General features: G+C 42.9%; 1 protein-coding gene and 1 long non-coding RNA gene across 6 annotated transcripts in view; one reads left to right on the plus strand and one right to left on the minus strand.

Annotated features, from left to right (window-relative positions):
* Positions 1-2,211, minus strand: part of epha3 (eph receptor A3) — a 111,549-nt gene extending 109,338 nt beyond the window's left edge. Inside the window, exon 1 of one of the 5 annotated variants that reach the window (XM_037109945.1) lies at positions 2,015-2,211. In XM_037109945.1, coding sequence (XP_036965840.1) covers positions 2,015-2,108 — 94 coding nt within the window. In that variant the 5' untranslated portion in view covers positions 2,109-2,211. Of the gene's footprint in view, positions 1-532; positions 891-2,014 lie in introns of those variants that run through there. The other 4 variants (XM_037109943.1, XM_037109944.1, XM_037109946.1 and 1 more) reach the window with 4 other exon arrangements.
* LOC119025918 lies at positions 251-5,094 on the plus strand. Its single transcript, XR_005076962.1, has 4 exons — positions 251-668; positions 2,715-2,801; positions 4,099-4,141; positions 4,505-5,094. It is a non-coding gene; the product is annotated as an uncharacterized LOC119025918 (long non-coding RNA).
* The last annotated feature ends 18,542 nt before the right edge of the window (positions 5,095-23,636 follow it).

The raw sequence follows: 23,636 nt of genomic DNA on the forward strand, positions 1-23,636 counted from the left end.
CTTCCATCAGCTTTTAAATCTCGATAAACTTCGATCCTGACTATATATATATATATATATATAAATATATATATATATATATATATATATATATATATATATATATATATATATATATATATATATATATATGTGTGTGTGTGTGTGTGTGTGTGTGTGTGTGTGTGTGTGTAACCAAGTTTTGAGGCAGTTTACAGACGCACAGGAGAGAGATTTCACAGGACAACACAGCCACTTTGATTATGTTTCGTCCACTCGTGCTTTCAGGTCCAGTTTTTTGTTTTTTGTTTTTGTTTTTTGTTTTTTTAAATAAAAGTCACTTTTCTGATCTGCGATATATACGATCTTTGTCTGACACACTGGCGACGCGCACAAATAAAAAAGAAAACTGCTGCCGACCAGGACGATTTTCGCCCAGAAGACGATAAAACGGCGTTGTTGGAGGTTAAAGTTAGTATCACATCTTCTTCGTGATCTTCTCGTCGGTCACATCAGCGGTGTAGAAGAAGAAACAGCGCAGTCTTGGACTCACTCTGACGGGTTTCTTCTGGCCTTCGCACCCCAAACTCTCCCAACTCGTCCTCCATCGTCAGGGCGAGCTGCTATTTTTCTCTTCTTTTCTCGTTACTTTTCCTCGCTGTCTTCGTGTGAGTCACAGGGATCATCAGGTACATTTCATTACCTCACCTGTCCGTCTCTCTACACTGGATCGCCAGAGGAGCCCAGATTACGCCCACGGAAGGCTTCATTTAATGACTTTATCGGCGTTAAGGTTTAAATCACTCACACCAGCGTTAGAGCCTTTTGTCTCCTCCTTGTAATCAGATCTATCGAGTCAGTAATTGTATTAATTCGTTGTATTTGTTAAAGGGGAATCAGAGTGACCCGTTACAGAGTGTGACCCACATGTATGTCCCCCCCACCCACCTCCACCCCACCCTGTGGACAGTTTTAACCTTTGCAGATCTCAGCTGCCCCTTCAGCACGTGTGCGACACTCATTTCTCAACTTTGACAAGTAATAACTGCAGGAGGTGAAGGTGGCCATGATGATGTTTTTTGTTTGTTTGTTTTTTTACTCTTTTGTTTGAGTGTTCGAAGAAAGTTGAAGCTGATCTGAGTGGCTCGGAGAGGAGGAGAGGCTGGTTCACTCGCTCCAGGCGCAGCAGAAAAGCGACCGATCTGACCGTGGATCAGTCTGCGATTTCTTTTCCTTCTTTCTTCTTCTTTTTTTTTTTTTTTTTCAAAATATCGCCACATGCTACGAGCGAGACTCGCGTTGAGAATAAGAAAGGGGTTAAGTCCTCTCTCTCTTTTAATGAGACATGATTTGAAACACGTTCGTGAAAGGAAAACACACGCACAGTTTCACGCGGTTCCCCCCTCAGCAGCCCACATGTCAACTCTTTTTGTGTGGATGTATTCAGGTCAGACCCATAAAAGAAAGAGACACTTTTTTTTTTTTTACGCACTGTGCGATTGCGCTCATCTTCTATTTATTGCCTTTAAATCGGCGTGGCTGGAGAGCCGGAGCGGGGCGTCTACCCCCAAATGGATTCTTGGATGAAACGCAAGACATCGGGAGCAGCTCCTGGATCAACTTTACTGTGGGAGCTTCTTTTTTTTTTAACACCGTCGGTTCAGGTTCATTTAAATAAATACATTAAGAAAAAAAAAAAAAACTATTAACCGCCTCGATCGCGGGATTCTACAGTCAGTCTGCCTTGTTTGGCTCCCACTTTCAAGTTACTGTGTCATTTCTGTCCTCTCGGTGATTAACATCTCCCGGGTGTCACCTTCACGCGTCTTTTAAATTGTCTTCTTCGTATTTTTTTATTTTTGTGGTGGTGGGGGGGAACAGGAGCAAGTCCAGCGGCGAGCGCACGGGCACTGTGCGCGACGTGTGCCGTGGCGCACCGCTCACACGCACGCACACACACACACACGGGCGCGCACGCATACAGACATAAACACACATGTCCGCAGACAGACAGAGAGAAAGAGAGTCCCCTTACCTTCATTGGGGGGGTAGATGATGGTGAACGCGGGGACGACGCAGGACAATAAAAGGGGTAAAATGAAAAGGAGCGATCGCGGATTGCAATCCATGGCGGCGGATCAGAGGTACATAACTCCATGAAGCCACTGACTGATCTGAGAGCGTCTCCTCTCCACTCAGCTTTCTCCCTCTCTCCCTCTCTCGCTCCGGCTCCCTCCCGGTTGGGGAGGGGTGGTGGGAGAGAGGGGGGGCGAGTTTTCCGCTGGGTCCTACAGAGTCTGACAGGCAGCACACACAACACACACACATACACACACACACACACACACAAAGAAAAAGAACGCAGCGCGCAAGTAAGTTCACCACAGGTCAGTTTAGATCTTTTACCACGGGCTGTCTTCTGGACGTGACTGACAGCTAGTCAGCACATTTCACAGCCAGTTGGAAAAAATAAAAATAAATAAATAAATAACAAAACTGTAGTTTGATTCAAGCAAACTGAGGGGGAAAAGGGAGGGGGGAATATTATAAAAACGTCTGAGAGGAAAAGGGTGATCCACTCCGCTTTTTTGACCTTCTGCTGCCATAATTTGATCACATTGAACCAGATATCACCTCACTCAGTGTCTGTCTGCTCTGCTCTCACTCAGAGTTGGGTAAAACTGCAGCTGGTATGTCATAGATTTGACCTTTTTTTTTATTTTTTATCGCATCAGAGTATCACTCAGGCTCCAGTCTGCCACATGACAACCTCAGCAGCTCACTGCAGGCCTCTATTAGAGCAAGTGACTGTAAATCAGCCGGTAAGAATTTCTCTCTCTTTTTTTTTAAACAACACTGTGTGGGGGAGACAGTTACAGCCTGGTGTTTTCAATCACACAGACAAACATGGCCTCGGATTTTTTTGGATCGCAAATAAGGATCCTCTTGGGTTTGCTTTTTTTTTTTTTTTTTTAAACTGTTGCCCACTTGTTTTCCATCAAGGATTTGGAGGAGCTATCCGGATCCTGTCATGGTTTTTTTTTTGTGTGTGTTTTTTGAGACGGCCGGGAGGGACTCGTGTTTTAACCTCTCATTCTGGAAGAAAAAACGGAGCCCAGTTGTTTGACTATTTGTCACAGGGAAAATGAGGCAGATCATTCAGGCAGGGAGTGTTTTTTTTTTTTTTGTTGAAAGGCACACAAGGAGAATTAAAGGGGCACTATGTAGTTTTGGGAGAAGAAATTCGAAGTCAGAATCTATAGATTAACGAGGTGATGATACAAACTCAGGAATATAATTTTTATTTTTATTTTTCCCATAACTGAATAAACAAGCTGTTCTCAGAGGAAAATAGGTTCCCCAGGAGACTATTCGACGCTAGAAAGGTGGCAGGGTCCGCCACATATAAACAAAGTAAAACAGTATGAAGTTGTGATGTCCTTTAAGGTCAGTTTGTTCTGTCATGGAAACAAAGAGAGTTTGTTTAGACATAAAAAAAATCAGTTAATGAGGATCTTTTTATTTTGATTAAAATGTCTTACCAAAACTACACATTGCTCCTTTAATCCGTGCATGAAAACAATTATTTTGCTGGTTTAACTGTGGCTGTGATGTCTTATAAAAGCCACAAACTGAATTTGTGATACAACTCTTTTTATGTTTGAAAACTTACATGTGTAATTCAGAATCATGTGTAATTTTGACACGTATCCTACTTACAAAAAATACATATGGAAATGTTTATTTATACCATTTCCATGCTATATTGTTCACGTGTCTGACAGACAGAGATTTAATACCTCGTCGTCTGGACGTGCTTGTATTTTAGGTCGACTTTGTAGCATTTTATTTTTCTTTCTATGAGGGGCCATTAGGGGCCCCTGACACCACAAGACATGATCCACGCTGAAAGGCAGGGGTGGCAGTGTAGCGTCAGGGACCCTCGCTGAGACGCCAGCTGTTGTGGTGTGGTGTGGTGTGGTGTGGTGGGGGGGTTGGAGGCATCTGACGTATGGGAAAAGTTAGAAGGACGCGGCACACACAAGTGCAGCGATAACACTGTCGAAATCTGCTGGAAAACTCCAATGATTTCTTTTTTTTTCTTTTTTTTTTTTACAGTTTCCTGGATGTGATTTACTGCACCGTGGGTCGTCTCGCTCGGGTATAAAAAGAAAATTCCTCTTGCATTAAATAAGCCAAAACATCTTTTTCTGTGATGAAAAACTCGTTTAGCGAGAAAACGGACAGGATGTTTGGGATTTTGTCCCCCCCCAAAAAAAAACCTGAGAGAGATGCTAAAAAGTCACAGTGGCACTCAGTCTAACTAATGCTAATGTTATGCTCCCACTGAACGCACTTAATTACCTTTTATAGAAGACCGATTATACAAAACCATTATCACGCGGCAGAAAACATTGCTAAATGTGTGGAAGTGTCTCTGAGCCTATGCAAATGACATGCCACATTCTGACACGGGCTGAATAATCTCTTTTTTTCTAAATTTCACCTTTTTTGTCTCGCTCAGTGTATCATGTTGCAGGCGGCGTCTTCCAGAAATCCCTTTCTGAAATGAGCTGGAGCTTTTTTTTTTTTTTTTTTTTTTTTTCACAAAGCATTTTAATGCAGATGTTTTCATGAAATAAATGACTTAACAGCAACAACTGGGAGCGCCAGAAGATTTATTGTTTTCAGGTTGTCAATGGATACAGCCAAGAATGATGCCAGGAGGTCTCTGGCCACATTATTAAGTGGCTGAGGCATGTGGATTTACAGCAGGTTCCAGACGTGCCAGCCTTCGTCATACATCATCTTCTACATCCCACTAATTCACTTATTACACAGCGAAGGAGATTAATACGAGGAGGCTCCGCGGCTAACGGTCCGTTCAAAGGGCTGGTTTGTTCTGGGCTTTCGTGGTTTACACGCGCGAGGATGTAGTTTCTGAGAAAACAACTGCATTTGTTTTTGAAATACTGCACACTCATGGAAAATTGTCAGAATTATAAATATGCCGGACGTCAGAAAAGAAAGAAAGCATTCAGGAGCCGGGCCTAAGTTACTCATTATTTGAATGATGACACATTTAAATCCCCCTTTTCCTGCGAGAAAGTCAACTTAAAGTGCTTTACAAAAGTAGCAAATAAACAATAAACAGAAGAGTTTCAAATTAAAATATATGCATTAAAAGAAAAAAAGGGACTGCCAACAAAGAAACTTAAAGTTATTTGGAGCACTTGTGATGTCATATAATGTAACTTTAAAGGAACTTCATGCTGACAGGCAACAGTAATCAGCAGTAATAGTTTTCATTGGTCTGAGAGCTTTCAGTCACTAAACCTGCGAGTTAGCTCAGACTAATTGTTGGAAATCTGTTTCTGATTGTGGTGAATTGGAAAAATGCGATGGGTCCCTCCCGTCTATCCACTCCAACATTTTTTCCCTCCTCTCAATGAGCGCTTGTCCATTCTTGAACTCTTGCCAGTGGAACAATCCAGTGCGAGATGGAGGGAAATATTGATTTAGGGCCACAATTGTGAGTCGTGATGTGTCCCGGCGCGGCCGATTTTTTTCGCCGCCCCGAACTCGGCGAGCAGATGTCGTCTGAAGCCGCCGAGCCTCGGCCTCCTCGCGCAGTTACGCGCAAACAAACAAACAGATAGGCGGACTGTGTTTACTGCCTGCTGTCAGTACCCTCTTCCTCCCTGCGGTTCTCAGGCGGCACATTCCTCCATACTCGCAGCGTACAGAAGGAGGAGAAGCCAGCAGGCTGCTGGCATGTAACACTATCCCCCCACACCAAACATCATACCAGGGACGCTTTCTTACCAGCGCCAGCCACCGCCACTCTTCGAGCCTTCTCCCTCGTCTTTTCCATTTTCCTCGCAGCACATCAGGGAATTCTAACTAAGGAAAATTGCAGCGGCCTGGTTATTGTTCTCATTAAAGCACGATTATTGTTTTTTTTTTTATATGCATTATACCCAAGTGCATGATAAAAAAAAATAAATACCACCCAATACTACCAACGCTTGTCAAACAGAACTATTGTCAGCAAAAATAGAGTCAAACATTATTTGGGTTTATTGACTGCTGGTAACCACCCTACACACGGGACACTGGGTACTATTTACAGTATTACTTCTGAGTTTCTGTGATATTACCTACAGACATACATACATGCAGACGGAGGCGAACTGTCAGGAGAGGCAAACCAGACAAAAGTTTAGTGGCCCCCGGAAAAAAAAAAAACGTTAAGATCGGCACCCGATGACCGCTCAAGTTGGCACAATTTACTATAAACCCCCTTAAACTTCCCAAAAAGGCATTCTATTGTTCACTGTTGCTGCCTCAAAGTCTATGAGGGTTGGATTTTTTTTTTATCTTGTACACTCGTCGGCGTCAGATTATTTCTAACATAACAACCGACAAATTTGATACAGGTCATGTTCCAGTCAGATATTTTGATTCAGGCCTGATTTTGAATGCAGCATGTGAGATATGTCAATATTATTCATGTTTTGGGATCATTCTTTGGACAAGCCTCCTGCCTCTTGGGCTGCCCAGCCAACGGTTGACGGTTGACTTGGATATCAACAGGGTTTTGGATTTGGACCAGGGACTGGACAATACGAGATTTCATAACAGATCACAGGGAAGTTGTGGGTATTTGTTTGGGTAGTTGTTTGGGATAATCGTGAATATCTTTACATGAGTGGCTTTTAAGGGCAGCGTGAAGCCTGCTGGTGAAAATATGGAATAGAATCAGGGCATTCTGACCTAAATCTCAGACTTCTGACTTTTTTCTCATTTAACTTTAATTCTGAGATTAAAGTTAGAAGTTGGAGTTTAAAGCCAGAGTTGGAATTATGGAAAAAAAAAATAATAATAATAATAATTTATGTCTCTCATCCTAATATGCCCATGCTGACCTTTCTCAACAAGGTTGGTTGAACGAATGCATGAAAAGGGGACGTTGTTCATTAATCAGAGTAAAGCACTGCTGGGATAAACCAGAATATGACTGAAATATTTCTTTTTCATTATGTGAACAGCTTCATGGGAATGTTTTTCTTTGTAAAAAGCGCAGAAGCCCAGAAAACTTGTAAACATCAGTGTCAATCTGATCAAAGGCAGAAAAGCTGGAGCCTCTGATTATTACGGCTGGAAACAGTTCCCAGTCAGAGTCTGTGTTCTAACATTTCATTCTTATCTGGGAGAATTTGTCTAGTTGAGCTGTTTACACGAAGAAATCAAGTGCCCCCCGATTTTTTCCCTGCATTCGCACCCATGATTAATTGGGTCATGGTTCATGTGGCAAATTCTCCTTCTCGCCCTCAGAGAGACGGCTCTGACTGTGCTGACCGACCTATAACAGAGTCCTGCGAGACAGAGCCGGCCCCAAACGACTCTCTCTTTCCACATCCAGCCACAATAACTTCCTCATCAAACCGCTGCAGCGCAGTGGGAAGAGGCTGGCAGGGACGAGGGAATAAAGCACGACAGAAGTAGATTAAGATTGGATTATTGTCCATTTGTCAAAGGAAGGACCGTCCGCTTGATGTCTTTCTGTAAAACCTTGAAAAAAATTAAAGTTGCTGCACCCTTCAGAACGCCCTTCAGTAAAGACTGGTTCTGCAGGATTTGTGGTCATGCGATGTTTTTTTTTTCACGGGCTTGTTTCTGCCGGGGCAGAGACGCTGGTCAGGTCTATGGTCACACGTGTGTCTGTGTGAGCGACAGCAGCGTAAGCAGTCGGTTGTGTCATTTCCTCAGAAAAGCAACAGCATGTCAGAACAAAACCCAGTGCTGAAGTCAGTTCTCACATTCTGCAAGTGATAGAAATAGTGCGAATAGAAATAGTCATGTTTAACATAAAACATGCCAGTAAAACCACATCACTGTACTGAGAATGTAAGTATTCATGGTTAAGAAGGATGTAATAGAGGTCTGCTTGTAGGATTGGTAGAATTTAAAGAAAGAAAGAAAGAAAGAAAGAAAGAAAGAAAGAAAGAAAGAAAGAAAGAAAGAACAAAAAAGATGAGTGAAAATAAAATATTATTAGAGCCACCAGAAGAAAAACTGTTGTATAAAGTAACCAAAAGTCACACTTTAAGAGTAAAGATACCTTGTTAAAATATATAAAATATAAGTAAAAGTGATTAATGCCAACAGTAGTTGAGTAAAAGTGTTTAAGTATCTGATAATAAATTAATTAGTTTCCTGTAAATAAATGTACTTAGATGTACAATTAAAGAAGCCTGGGGAATAATGGAATACATCTCACAGAATTAAATAAAAAAGGTAAATGTATTCTGGTGAAGTTACTAGAAAAAAATATGTAATTAGATTACAGATACAGTCATTTCATACAGTCATGGGGATTAATAACAATATTACAATTTTAAAATAAAGACTGATATACTGCTCATGCACATGACAACAATTCAGTATCACCAGAGTATGAGACTCTTGAATTGTTGTTACAATTGATGTAATCCAAAAGTAATGGAAAGTAATCAAGTTACATTACTTTGATATTGCCATACTTGGATGTGGTTACTGACTTCTATAACAGACAATTAGTGACTGTATCAGAATACAAAGTACAATATAAAAAGTACAATATCTGCAAAATGCAATGGAGTGGAAATACTAAAGTAAAGTACAAGTACCTAACAATTGTGCTTAAAGTCATCAAAAAATCAATCACAATTATCATATTTCTTTGAAAATGAGGAAAGGTTGGACATCTCCCCAAAAAAACAAAATAACCACGTAGAAGTACCTCAGACTGGGAATTGTGTACTGCAGCTGAGTAATTCTACAGCGTTACATCCGATTTAGAAGTATTAATGCGTTCACGATGTGACTATCTGGCCGTGCGCTGAAGCTTTTTTAATATTCTTCACGAGACACAAAATATCTCACAGCAAAATACATCATCGATTTGTTTTCTTGTTATAATCTGCCTCAGATGTCCTCCATTTGGTGCTACGGGCCTTTGTTGATGTTGTGTTTTTGTGCCGCACATTATCGTATTAAGTACTGTCATGCATTTAACCAGTTCAAAGCACAATGTAAGACATAACTTCCCGTGTTCGTGAGGATCTTTCTTTTTTTTTTTTTTTTCCCTGGGAAAGACTGACCAGAAGGGCAAACTCTTCAGGAGCCGGCTCCACCACTCCTCACATATACCTTACAGTAAGACGGCGGCGTAATTGACACTTAACTAGATTATAAATGTTGCTTATTATTCCCCTGAAAGTATCATACGATAGTGTCCTACCAGGGAAAACACATCTAGGCGACCGAGAAGTGCCCTGAAACAAAACAGTCTGACTTGACAGTTTATTTACTGGGGCAACTAAACAAGGCTAAGCCATAAGAGCCGGTAATTAGAGAGGGAGGAAACAACATTTGGTCTCCTTGATGGCGTTGAGGTTTTGTCACAAGGAGACACACAAAAATGCAAAACAAGCAGACAGAAACTCTACCACTCTCTCTCTCTCTCTCTGTATCTCGCTCTCCCTCTTAAAAGTGCACATACACACACACACACACACACACACACACACAAACCCAATGAAAGTGGTTTGCGAAGAGAAAAGTTTTGGAGATTTGGTTATAAATCATTAAAACTCACCCAGTGACCCATTTGGTTCAATTTTTTTAGAATGTAACTCCATAAACAACATAAATCCCTTATTGTTCATTTACAGAAGCTGTCACCAGAAAGTCATCAGTAATTCTGGGTCTTGAAATGTAATAAAATTGAATTGTTTTTATGAAAAAAAACATCTGATACAAGCAGAATCACTCCACTGCTAATTTGACTATAACAACAAACCCCATTTCATGGTCTTGCAACAGTCACGGCCAAATGCTTGCCTGACATAATTAGCCGAAGTGAATGGAAGCGGTGTGTTTTTCTGGGGAGGGAGTTCTGTCCTGACACAAGAAGACGTCCGTCACGGAGTCGGCTCTCATCAATCTTTGAAGGACAGTGTCTTAACCCTCGGCTCACCCCGCTGCCGCTCCCTCTGCCAGTATTGTCTTGGATACTGTTCCTGCTCCATCTGCTGTAGGATTAGATTTGCGCACTTGCATGGGCGCACGCACACGCACACACACACACACACACACTGTCACTCAGGTTTTAGAACAATGTCTGCCAAATAGGACCTTGGCACAATCGCACTTGACGCACAAAAACAGAGGGACGCAAATTTAAGTTTTTGCCATTTTTATTCATGAAATCAACTATTCGAGTATGTTCACAGACACTGATAAAATAAAATAATGGGAGGAGAGGCATCTCAACTATTTAGTTTATGGCTCACCATAAGGTTTGATGTGGCCCACAGATGTTTCTTCTTAATTTAAGTAAATAAAAATACAAATTAATTACAGGTTCATTATGTACTAATAGGCCACCTTGAATTCAAACAACCAGAGACAGGGGCAGAATATCCCCAGAATAAGTGCTATCTGATGCTAACTGTATTCCTCTAACAGAGTCATGACATTAGCTACTGTTAGCTTATTAGCTCAGTTAGCTGTGCAGCCAAAATGTGACACTTACATTACCCATGATGCAATGTAGCTACTGAGTGACATAGCTCGAGGCAATGTATTAGATTAAAAGCAGCTTCCTCTGGAGCCACAGAGGGCTTCATATGACATTATTCACATATGCACAAGTATTCTGCAAGACCTGTCAATTTTAAGAGTGAAATTGGGGTGATGTTGGATCCTAGTACCATTCAGCGTGTAACAACACAATATGATAAGTGCTCGCTTTTGCCCTTGGTCCCATTGCTTTTGGCCTGAGCAACCGAAAAAAGTTTAGACAGTAACTGATTATTTTCATCAAATAAATAAACAAATAAACAAGAAGTTATACATGTCAATCGAAGGTCATTAAGCTGATTTCAGACACTTTTTCAAGCTGTATGTCTTTGCCCGTATGCTCTCTAATGGCTCAGAAATGGCTCCCGGAGCTGCACTCTTCATTGGAAAGTCAGTCAGGTCTGTTGCTGCGCTGTTGCAGAGACATTTAACTAAAATATTCAGGAGAAAAGCACCTTAATTATACAGATGATGGAGTACAGGCCCTGAAGTAGTGTGTGTGTGTGTGTGTGTGTGTGTGTGTGTGTGTGTGACTGTGTCAGTATCACACTGCTTCCATAATGACATCTAATTGGCCTATGGCTCTGCAGATCTCTCCCTCTCATTGGGCGCATCTGTGTTGTCTAGACTGTCGCCGCACTTCTTCTTTTCCTGAAGAGACACATTTACGTATGCAGCGACGCGCACGCCGTGTGCATACATCTTGGCACAACATATATGCAGCACGCATACATACACATGCGCGCAGGCGAGCGCTTGCTCGTTCCTTATTCACATCTTCATTAAAGTGTTTTGTGTGTTTGGTGACAGACTGGTGTGTTTACTTCTGGTGCTGCGGGGAGAGGAAGACGAGACAAAATGGAAGACGCCGTGGAACCGGGGAAGCAAGCAGACACACACACACACACACACACACACACACACACACACACTTGTTGCCTGCTTCCTGCCCAAGCTACTAAATGAGGTGTTCCTTTTTCATTAATCATGGCGGCTGTTTGGGTTACCTGAGCGACGCACAGTCGTGCAGTTGGGGCACCTGGAGCACTGACTGACCCTGAACAGCGCTGCACAGGTACCAATTATATTGCATTAATATGTTTATTTCAACACCTGCTCATTAAATCACACTCTCTCGGCCTGGACGGAGCATTTCCATGACTGATCTATACGTCAACACATGCGCGTGTGTGTCAGATACAGAACAACGCGAGGACTGATGTGCTGCTGTGATGGATGACGTAAGCCAAGCGCCACCCTGAGACTTTTATTTATTTATTTATTTTTACAGTAAGCTTAAGTCTTAGTGCGAACATCTAAATAGCAACGTCTTTGTCTAAACCACCCAGTTATGTGGATTGCTGTGCTTCTGTCATCCACTCCCGGTCTCTCGCCTGTGGAGCTATGAGCAGTTGGCAGGCACAGTGGCCATGGGTGTGGTGCACGTCGTCAAATTTAATCCCAGCTGCGCTAGCGAGATCGTGTGCTGAGACATCAAGAGTGTCTTAGCTGGAAGCCTTCCGCCGGAATGTTTTGTTTGTGGCGACGCTCGTAACGACGTATAATATGCAGATTACAGGCCCGCTGGAAACACAACTGAACGCATCGTACAATACGGCTTTTCATTAGTCAAACATCGTGACACAAAACCTTTCGAACCGCAAGGCATTTTTACTACCGTGAACTGCACAGCGACTTCCCAAAAGAATAAAAAAACATCCTCCGAGAAGCGTGTGATGTGTTGCAAAGACTGGAACCCCGTCAGAAGTAGATGAACTTCTCTCATAATATGTAACGTTAGATTTATTGTCATGTGTTACTGAAGGCCTCCGGATGGCAAAAAAAAAAAAAAAAGTATTAAACACAAAATTTTCACATCTCGGGTGCTGTTTTGAGTGCGGCAATAAACATGAGTTTACAAGGAGCTCACGGAGTATTTAAAAATGTTTTATTGGAAACTGTTACAAGGTGCAGTCGACTGTTCACGGACAAAAGAAACCGAACTCCGTCAACGATACTTCAGTAAAACCTTGGAGGAAAGAGTGATGCCGAGCTGCTGCCGCTGTGAGAAAGTGGACAATTATGTGTGCTTCTTGGACTGGGAATGATTACATTTGCTCAGTTGAACATAATCACATCAACTCATAATAAGAGGTTGTCACATTAGCGATTATACATTGCTGACGACGCTCGAATCAGCCGCTCGTCTCATAAACTCGCACACTTGGACAAAAACCCAACATGTATGAAAAATGAGACATTGCGTCGACTTATTATTACCCACAGTGAGTCTGCTGGGTGTTTGCACTCCTTTTCCAGCCGCTCTTTCTTATGCAAATTGTTACAACAGCACCTCGTAGATGTCCGGCACAACAAGTTGAAGACGTCAGGGAGACATTTGCAGCTTCCACTTTGTTTCTTGTAACACGGAAGTTGCAAGCGGTCAGTGGTTTGGGTTCTTTCATTCATTGATTTCTTGTTTTATGTCTTGTCACTTTCCACTTCCTGCCCACCTGTGTTCCCAGTGTTCTGTTTCCCTCCAATGTTCCTGTGCCTCCTCCTCCTCCTCAGCCTGATGTTTCCCCACCACAGCTGCCTCCTTAGCACTGCCCCGTCCCCAGTGTCTCTCCACCTGGTTTGTATCTAAGCCTGTTGTCGTCCGCTCACTCTTTGCTGGTTTGCCTGTTTCACGTCCACGTGTCTCCTGTGCCTGTCCCCCAGTCGTAGCGTGTTCCCCGTGTTCCTGATTTGTACCTTACGATTTTCTGGTTTGTTTCTATTTGTCTTTATCTTGTTCCTTGGACTTTCCTTTGCCTGCTTTTTGTCACTTTTTTGGATTTTTTCACGTTCGACATGACTGCATCAACGCACGAGTCCGCTTTTGACAGGTACAGTTTTTTTTCCCCCTTTCACTTGTTTCATTCGTCAACTGTCTGAAGAAGAGCACTGCTCGAAACGTCACTTGTGGATGAGTTAAGAGGGCTACAGTGTGCAGACTTCACTCGGGTTTTCGTACTAATCGATTAGGAAAATGTTTAGACTGCGGCAGCCCTGAACCTAACTATTACGTGAGGATGCCCTGTATTCCTGCTTCCTCGTTGATGAGTTAATGAAAGCAACACAACAAGTCAAAACAAACCAATGAGCCTCTCGTTGCTCATCATAACCGACCCTGTTCCCGGAAAAACCACGCGGCACTTCATCATGGATCAGGTATGTTGGCATCCATTATCCTATTATTTGTCAGTGCCGGCTGAGCATGTATATCCTCCAGCACACATGGTTACCATCAGCGCGACTCTGACCGCAAAACCACAGTGTTAGTCTAATCTCTAAATACCGTGTGTAATGGGCCCCATGTCATTATGTTTCTTCGCTTTATGACACACGGTCCTCGAAAAAAAAAAGAAAAGGCGGCACAGCGCTGAGTGTGTGTTTGCACCACATCCAAGCTAAACACTGTAATACTGAGCGGGCACAACCCTCATCAGTTGTCACAGCCGTGTCTTTCATGTAAAGAGCGTCTGCTTCCTGTCTTGTTTCAGACTTTTTTTTTTAAGTGCATTCTGGAGAGGGCTTAACACGCTTTTGCAAACATGCAGGCGCTGGGGGCCTTGGCTCTTTTGTGTCAGGCTTTCTTTTTTTTTTTTTATCTGCGTGGGTTGACAGAGGAAGGTGAGGTCGCAGCACGGCCCGAAAAAGTCGAGGCATTTAGGGTGAACTCGCGTTATCATTCGACTGTCTTTAACGGTCACGCTCTCTCCCTCGCTCTCTCTTTATGCGCCCCTTCAACTCTCTTTCCGCGCTACCAAGACTCATCCCGTGAACGGAGAGATTACCTCCATTTGTCTTCATTAGCATATTAGCTAACAGGCCCTTTGCCGGAGCCCGTGGGAAACTGCTGTAATTGCTAAGATAGCTGTAGACTAAACCACCGAAGGAATCTGTTGAGCCGCGTGTGCGTGTGTTGCGGTAATGGAGGGATTTCAGAGATGAACTTCACCTTGACTCTTCGCTCCTCTCTCCTGCCTTATATATCTGTCTGTGTGTGTGTGTGTGTGTGTGTGTGTGTGTGTGTGTGCGCAAGCCGACAGCAGCGAAGGAGACAACAGCCCAGAAAATTACTCAGAGCAGCCCAGCTGTTTCTGAATCTCATCACTGGAATTTATCAACAAGCATAATTCTGGCACCCGGTCTCCTACGACGCTTCGAAACATCTCCATGAAAAGGACTCCTCGCACAGCGTTCCCCCCCGTCCTCGCCCGTGAGCGCTAGCTCTGCTTACGCGGGGGGGTATTTTGGAGTTTTCAATTCATTCGGAATGAATGCCGAAATGAGTTACCCTTGCATGTCTGATTTGTCGGGGAAGGAGAGGTTTGTTTGATCCGTCCTAATATATGGATGATTGCAATACGCAGCGATTCAAATTATGAGGCGCGCACTCATCCTCAAAAGCACCCCTATACATTCCAACTGGCAGCTGAAATGCTTAATTGCAAGGCACAAACAAACACAAAAGATTACAGCAACTGTGCCCAATTAGGGGATATTTTTGCGTTGCTTTCTCTGCGGCTCTATAGTTGATTGGCTGCCTGTTCAGGTAAGCAGTCACCAGCGAGTACATCCGAAGCTCAGAGCGTTCGGGTCAGGAGTGCGGCTCCGAATCTGGCCGTGGACTTTAACGGAAATTTGTGGGAGTTGTGTCTATACAAACACGTAGGCTTGACTATTATATGAATTCAGTAGTTAACTGCAAGCTGAAGGTAACCCTCTCAGTGTGCACCAGTGAACGGTTTAGTATAGCGCTGTCTTCTTCCATTTAATGGCATTCTGTCCCCTGTCCAACAGCCTTGTTGTTGCTTAAAGAAATGGGATGACAAACCTTCAATAAGAAATGACTAAGAACCTCGCATGCGTGCAGTCATGGGCGTCGCGGCCATTATACAAGGGTGGAACAAGTTAACTGGACGTTGAAGTGCCGTCGCCAGGAGGCTGAGGTAAGGTAGGTCAGACACGGTCAGCACAAAAAACGCCTTGAACAAAGAGTGTGAACTAAGTGGGAATCATGGCACATGAGACTAAAACAGAGGGAGAGAAGGAAAAGGTTGACGAGGAAGAAGTGAGCGAAATAAAAAAAGGATGAAGGGTATAAAGGCAGGGAGGAGCTCTAGCAGTGTTACGTACATTTTGTAACTTTTATTGTTGTGCTACTAGGCTTTACATCATGTGATGGACTGGACACTTTCTAATAGTGTGAGGTTTTGGAATTTATGTAACAAAAAACAACAAAAGTCATTAATAAATATTTGTCATTTGAGTCGTTGGGTTTTTGCTTTAAATTTTAAGTCATTTTCTCTCTGAAATGTTACAAACAATGTATTTTAACCAAATAAAGTGCAGTTTATCACAACCCTGTGCAAAAAGCTGATTAAAAAGAATTAGTCACTGAATATATTTTCACACTTTTGGCTTTTTAATATCTTCAAATATGTGATCTGCTTGCACTTAGTCCTTCTGAAATTGCAAAATGGAGGCCTACATTCTCAGACAGATAAAGTATCAAAGGCACCAGAACACTTGGAAATTTTATCTGTGCTATCAAAGATAAAATTCTAGTGGAGAATTCTCAAACAAACTCCCAGCCCCATTTTAAACGTTTCCTTCAACTCATGTATACATAACCTACACTGTGTGCGTAGGTCAACATACAGTACGAATTCTACTGTCAGCCCCAGCACTGCATCCTTATTGACTAAAAGGGCAATGGAAAAATAAAAAGGGGGCAAGCCCGACCAGAAACGGCATACGATTATTATGCATATGTGAGCACACAATACACCAATTTGTCCCGGGGGTGCCCGCCTCGCGTGTACAGTCCAGCTAGCATACACACGCAAGCCTGTTAGAAGGACTGAAGCGCTGTGACACACGCCCAGTGGCACAGTTTCACTGACACACACGCTCAGCATCACCCCATCCCTTACCTTCAGATGAGCTCAGCTGTTACATTAGACAACAATACTCCGTGCCGTAGTTAAACCTCGTGCTGCCCGGTCAAGTGAAATGCCTCACGAGACACGGTGTGATTCATAACTTTGGCATAACCAAATTTATTTTAAGTGCTGCTGTCGCCGATTGAAGCTGGCCTCGAGCCGAAGATGTTCATCCCTTTCTTTCGCAGTCTGTACAACAATGTGCACGACTATTGTTGCCTTTCTTGAAAGATTAACTCAGGTCAGTGGAGTGTCCTAACCGCGGATGGCATTCACACACAAAAACACTTTTTTTTTTTTACTCATTTCAGCAGCAGAGAAGGACGCTGCGTTGCAGAGGTTTCCACAGTGAAAAGTAGTTTTCCAGCTCGAGATCCGGGAGACCTGTCATCCAGTTTCTCTGTCCAACACAGACGCAGGCAAATAATGCATCACACAGCTTCTTTCATGAGGTTGTCATTCCTGAGACATGCTTTCTGAGGCTTGCTTGCAACTGATATTTTTTTTTATTTTAACAACCTCATCTTGAAAAAATGTTTTTCTTAAGACACAAATGTAAAAAAAAAGTTGTCAGATGCTCTTTCAGGAGGATATGATACTTGAAAATGAATTAAGGAAAAGCGAAGAGATTGTTGTGGTTGTGAACACACCGTCCCATTTGATTCCTCTGACATGTTTTCCTTTTTTTTGGTCATTATCTTCATTTTACTGTATATGTTTAAACACTTCCCGATGTAGTTATACAAGAGGTTAACATTTTTTTCCCAACCTGACTGGAATTACTCCTCAGTGACAAAATCTGTCAGATTCCTTTCCTTTGAAACATATACATATTCTTGATTACTCTCAAGCAATTATATCAATGTACTAAACACTTAAGTGATTGAGGATGACAAGCTAACCTCATCCATCATATAAAACTGCACATGACAATCAGATTGTGTGTGCAGCTAGCAGAATGTAGAAGTGTGTGGTTGCAGCTTTTTTGTTTTTTTACATTACAGTACATACAATCTGGCTGGCTCAACAACACAACCCAAGAACTGAAATAATCTTCAGATAATAAGCTGAACCACTTAATGTGTTACATTTAGAAACAATGAAGAGGGTTTGCAGTGCGAACAGATGAGCTTTCAGTCTGCTCCCTCCACCTTTGTGGAGCCAGCAGAGCAAACTGTCTGGATCTTGTTGAGCAGCCAGTGGAGCAGCAAGCGGTTTTCGGAAGTAGGATGGTTTGTGTTTGTTTTATCTGAGTACATGAGCATGGTCAGAGGCTCAATGCTTCAAAGTTTGAAACTGAAGTTACCCTTGTGTCATTTCTGAAAGCGCGGGTGGGTGGATGGATCCTACAGCCACCCGGGAGAGTGGGTGGGATTCCAGTTACCAGGTAAAGTTGCCTTTTTTTTTTTATGTTCTATCACAGTACCTTACGTGACGAAAAGTGACGTGATGGAACTCACGTGAGTAGCGGGATCTATTCCTAAACCTAACCACGTAGCAGTTGTACCTAAATCTAACCAAACCACATTCAAAACAGTTCAAAATGTATCAGAAAATGTTACATGTTTCTGCATCGTTGTTATTGCTGACTCGGCCGTGGAGCATTGCACGAGCTAAATTGATGCTGGAGGGACATAAAGCCGCCGTCACAGCCGTTCTATTTGACAGTTTGTCAGTGAGAACATGTTGTGTAACTGGTGACGTTACAACTCCTTCTTAGTTTAAGTTGTGGATGCATTCCGAGGGTGTTAAAACAAAAAATACGTAATAAATGAAGCGGGAAGATTGAATGAGCTTAAGAAATCGATGAGAGAAGGTGAGAGACTGGTGGAGTTCGGCGGATGTAGCGAGAATGGCTTCGGCCTCTCTACGCAGGATTGATCGAATGCGATTAGAGGTGCCTCGCTGTCTGCCAGCGTACTCCGGTACCACTTAGATTCTGCTCACTTTGCCAACCCACCCAAGCTTACACTTCCACCCCCACCACACCGTCCATCCATCCATCCATCCATCCATCCGTCCGTAGTAGAGCGTCTGCCAGGGGCTGAACCACACGGACAATTCCAGAGAGAGCAGCGCTGCAATCGCTTGCACTGAGAAGAAAAAAAAAGAAAAAAAGCACACAAATGACCTGTTTGGTTAAATGAAGAAGAGGAATACCGCCTGGCTTTTTCCACACATTATCTCTCCTGTCTGTCTTTCCGTCCCTCCCCTCACTGCTGTCTGCACTTTCAGAGCCAAGGCCATCCCGGGCCCTGCCAGGTCGGAGAACTCAGCCGCATGTCAGACATCTCACTCCGACACACTATCCCTCCCTCTCTTCTGTCTCTGCCAGCCCTCCACCTCATCCTCCCCACAGGCTTTTTCGTGGAAAGCTGCCCTCTTTTGTTGTGCCAGAAGCTGCATCCCAACAGTCCTCCGCCCTTCTCCTGCTCAATCATAGCAAACACAGGCAGCAGAGGTCTTCAAGATGGATTATTTTACTCCTTACTAAAGCAATAAATCATATGTTGGGACCATTCGGGGCGGAGCGGCGCAGCTCTTTTTTCCGGTCTGATAGCTGCTCAAGGACTGATTTCATCTGCTTTCCTCCTCGACTTGCTTCGCATGATTAAGAAAGGGTCAGTCAGTTAAAGTAAACCGTCACACGCTTGTATATCGAAGTGCGATCAACAGGGGTCTCGATCAAGGCCGATCGTGAAGTCCTTATTATTATTATTTTGGAGCAGAGACATATCAAATCAGCTCCAGACTCACAGGTACGTGAATACGGAGCAGCTTCGTTTTCTCCAGAGGTCAGTTAAGTTCAGCTCGACACATCATCCAAACTGATATGTCGGCTTAAACCAATCACATGAGGGCAGGGTGCCCGAACGGTGAGCCAAGCATTCCGCGGGACTCCTTTTAGGCTCCCGCCTTCACACCTCATGGACATTTACGTTACGTCGGTTTTCTTCTCTAACCACCTATAGATCTACCAGCGGACCACCTGCGAGACTCGCAAAACCGAGCGCAGGCACAGACACGCTGACACAAAACACAGCCAGCTGGCAGACAGAAACGCGGTGATGGATGTCTAAACATGGAGGAACAAATGAAACCAATCAAAACTAATCAGGAATGGCAGCCCAATACAACGGAGGCTGGGCAAACATGAGGGATATGTCCGCGGGTTGACAAGGATGCAGCTACATCCTCTGATTACAATAGCGGCTTGACACACTGTATACAATCTGCCTCGCTGTTAGTCTCAGCTCAGTGTGCAAATGTTTACCTTGAGCAGCGGACGGTGCACAATGACTTTCATGGGAAATAGGCCGACAGTGTTGCACTGACACTAAACTGGAAACACTCGCATGATGTTTTGGCTGGAGCTCGTGCAGGCGCGTCCGGGGAAGCTTCTTCATTCTGTCCTCACGGTGCAAAGAAGGCAGAGCACGTCCAAACTACAGAATGGAAATACCGACTGTTCTGAAGACTCGAAAGACAATTTCATTGCAATGTCATGTTTATGCAGTCAAGCCAAACGTATACACTCAGTTGCCAGCAACTAACACGTGTACTATAACATCAGCACATTAAATCCTACCTTCATGTTCAGCTATTTTAGAGAGGTGTGGAATAAACTTGTCATTTTGGGGGCTTTGATTTGGGATGCTATTGATGGTCGTCCTGCTATTTAGCTTACTCTACCTGACATCAGTTTGGTGGACAAAATAATAGTTCTTGAGAATGTCCTCCCAGATAACTGGTCTGGATTTGTTTGTGTTACGGTGGGGTTTGCAATAAAACTGTGGTGTTGCAAAAACAATAACCCTTCGGGAAAGTGGATTTAGCAAAGACGCTTTTATTTCCCAAACTTCCAAAGCTCCATGTTGATGGCACAGTGTCTTGTAACAGGGTGAACTGTGTCTCTATCACTTGTTTCTGCCCTCTGTAACTTCAGTGAGAGGGTCGGATCAGAGTCACATACAAGTTTACTTCAACATACACATTTTCAACATTTTTTTTACAATTAAAAAAAAGATGTCATGCATGCAATAGTGCAGGAAAGGAAAATTCTCCTCTGTGATTTTTGAAGTACTTGTCATTTTGACTCTCCTGAATTCCCCCAGCATAAACATTCTGGGTTAAAACTTTTAAATGAAATAGGCAAACATTGTTAATGATGTTTCCAAGAAGCCTACAAGTAAAACTATCAAACGGGCCAGAATGAGGCTGTTAAAGGCCCACATCCAGCCCACAGGCTGCCAGTGGAATAGTTTTGGTATAGAGTGTGGGTAATGGTGACTAAGTGATGTTACCAGTATTCAACTGTTGATGCTCCAAAAAATGACACTAATTGCAACAAATAATCACAAAATATATTTTTCCACTATCAGACAGAAGTATTTTCTTTCTTTTCCACTCCACCGCTTTGTTCACAAATAACAAGAACTGCCTAGCTGTCTGTTTCTGACAGTTACAAACAACAACACAGACTTCTGTCTAAGAATAACACGTAGACGTCTTTAACAAACAGCGCTTCGGACAGAATATGCTGAAATCTGTGCTGTTTTTAAAGCTCACTCGAAACAGGGTGGGACCCTATTTATTATCATAAAAAGTGATTAGCGTAATATAGTAATTAAGTCCTGGCAGAATGACAGTGTATGGGTGGATACTTTCTTCCTGGTAAATCCCCATTACAGTGCGGTCTGCTGTATCCTGTGGAGCTGAAGGCGTCGGTGAGAAAAGTTGATTTAAGCAGGCGGCGGTGTGAATGACATTCTCCAAACTGAAGGTTATTCATTAAGCCGTCCCAGTTGTTGGTGCGCGCTCCAAAACATGTTGACAGCAGATGTCGTCCCGTCCCAGCCAGTTACTGGCGTCCCAAACTGCTGGTAGTAAAATGTAGTCGCAGCAAACTGTACCGTTAAGCATATCTCTGCGGTCGAACTGACTCACCCCCATCGCGACACACATGCACAAACACGCAAGCAGAAAACACATTAACACATCATGGCGGTGCCGTTACTCACTCTTCATAAAGGAGCGATGTTTGCTTAAGCAACCACACAAGGGAAATTAACAAATTCTTTGTGTTTGTCTCCATCGCAGGCACGCCCACATTCTGCACACGTTCACGAACACAAATCACTTCGGGGGGGGATACATCAACACATTCTGTCAAAAGGAGGCTCCTTAGTTTTCTTTTTTATTAAATCACATCGAAGCAAACAAAACATGGACGTGAGATTTATGAAAGAGACAAAAAAATAATTGAATACACTGAACAGAAAAAAAAAAAACAGCAACCGTCAATCTACCAACGCACCCGGCTGTTTGTTAATGTCTCACGCACCGTACACACTTAAACACAAATCTCTGGGAGAATCTATTCTGCCCACTGAAAGATCCTAATTAATTTTTTTTTTATCATAACCACAGATGATAAGATCACTCAAGAGGCTGGCTGAGCGGGAGATCCCTCAGGTGTTGCATTTACTGTGTAGGCAGAACACGACTCAGGCGTTCATCCAGAAACTGTTAACAGCAAGTGTTTGACTTTTTTAAATTCTGGATATTTGCACAGTGAAATTATACTGAAGCCTGAGTTTTACAAGGTGTGATGTGCTTGTGTTCTGCGTGTATTTTGGCATTTTGTCATTAAAAAGACAACCTGGAAACAACCATGTAACGACAGTTGGGGCCACGGTGCGGAGACATTCTGCCGACAACATGGAAACAAAATCACAAAAACAACCTGGTGACAGCGAGGTAACTTTATGCTCCACTTACGTTCATATTTAGGTGATTACATATATTCTTCTTAGTCTTTATTTATTCAGGTAGAGTTCACTGAACACCTGAATAGCTTTTTTTTCATGGAAGATGAACAATTTGAACCGGTGCCCTCACTTCTGTTACCTTTAAGCATGCTTTGTGTTATGTTTTTTATATGTATTGTTGTCCTTGCTTTAAGTTTTTGTGTAGTTTTATTTATGCTTTTGTACAGCATTGCTGTTCTGTTTTACTCTACTGTATGTGTCTATTGTAACTGTCACTGGATTGGCACAGGGACTGCAGTTGGACATTAGCCAGGATAGCTAAACTGGCACATTGTCCAGTGTCCCCTGTGGCTTTAAACTGTCTTGATAAAGAAATATAATAGAAATAACTATCTTTTCCTATGTTTCAACCAACAACAGCACTGTCTTAATAAAATGCAGGAGCTGTACCTGTATGGACATTTTGCCATTGGTCCCAGAAGAAGATGAACAATGAGCCTAGATGAGAGATGCTGCAGTTTGACATTGACAGACTTCAGTCTGTATACAGATAACACAACCTTGGACTTCAAAATAACTTGCAGTACATACGCCAAAATTACCTTTAAGTTCTGTGGAAAACAGATAACATCTGTGTCCGAAAACTATGCATTAAAAACTGTCTGCTGATATAGTATAAAGAGCAAGAAAGTTGTAATAGGAGGGAGGCTGGGCCTGATGGCTCAAACAAACACATTTGTAAACCAGGAGGCCGGTGTCCATGTCCCATCTGTAAGTCAACAGATGCAATGTATTTAAAATCTTTCCCTGAGCCTGACCAAGTTCATTTGTTGCCTAAACCTACCAGGCTGTGACCATTACATGCGTTTTGTTTTGGTACCATAACGACCTGATGGTGGTTGGCTGTATCACTTGAATGCAAAATTGGACTTGGAGGTAAGCACTGCACGCAATTTATCACCTAAAGCCACACGGTTTGTACGCAGAATGATGAGTTGGCACGAGACCAAATCCACCGCGGGCAAACTTTGCCAAAGAAGTAATTACTGCTCAGCATTATTATTGCTTTCTATCATATTAGTTCTGCGGTTTTTACGAGAGAAGGCGAGCCAAAAATGACACCGCTAGGATCTTGAATCTCCCCGAAACAATTACACGTCTTGTGGGTTAGCATGGACTGAATGGATCTGAAAAAGAAAAAAGAAAAAAAAAAAGCAATAAGAAAGAGCTGATTGAGGTGTTTAATAATCAGGCACGCTGATTA

Source organism: Acanthopagrus latus, chromosome 9, assembly GCF_904848185.1.
Source record: "Acanthopagrus latus isolate v.2019 chromosome 9, fAcaLat1.1, whole genome shotgun sequence".
Lineage (NCBI taxonomy): Eukaryota > Metazoa > Chordata > Actinopteri > Spariformes > Sparidae > Acanthopagrus > Acanthopagrus latus.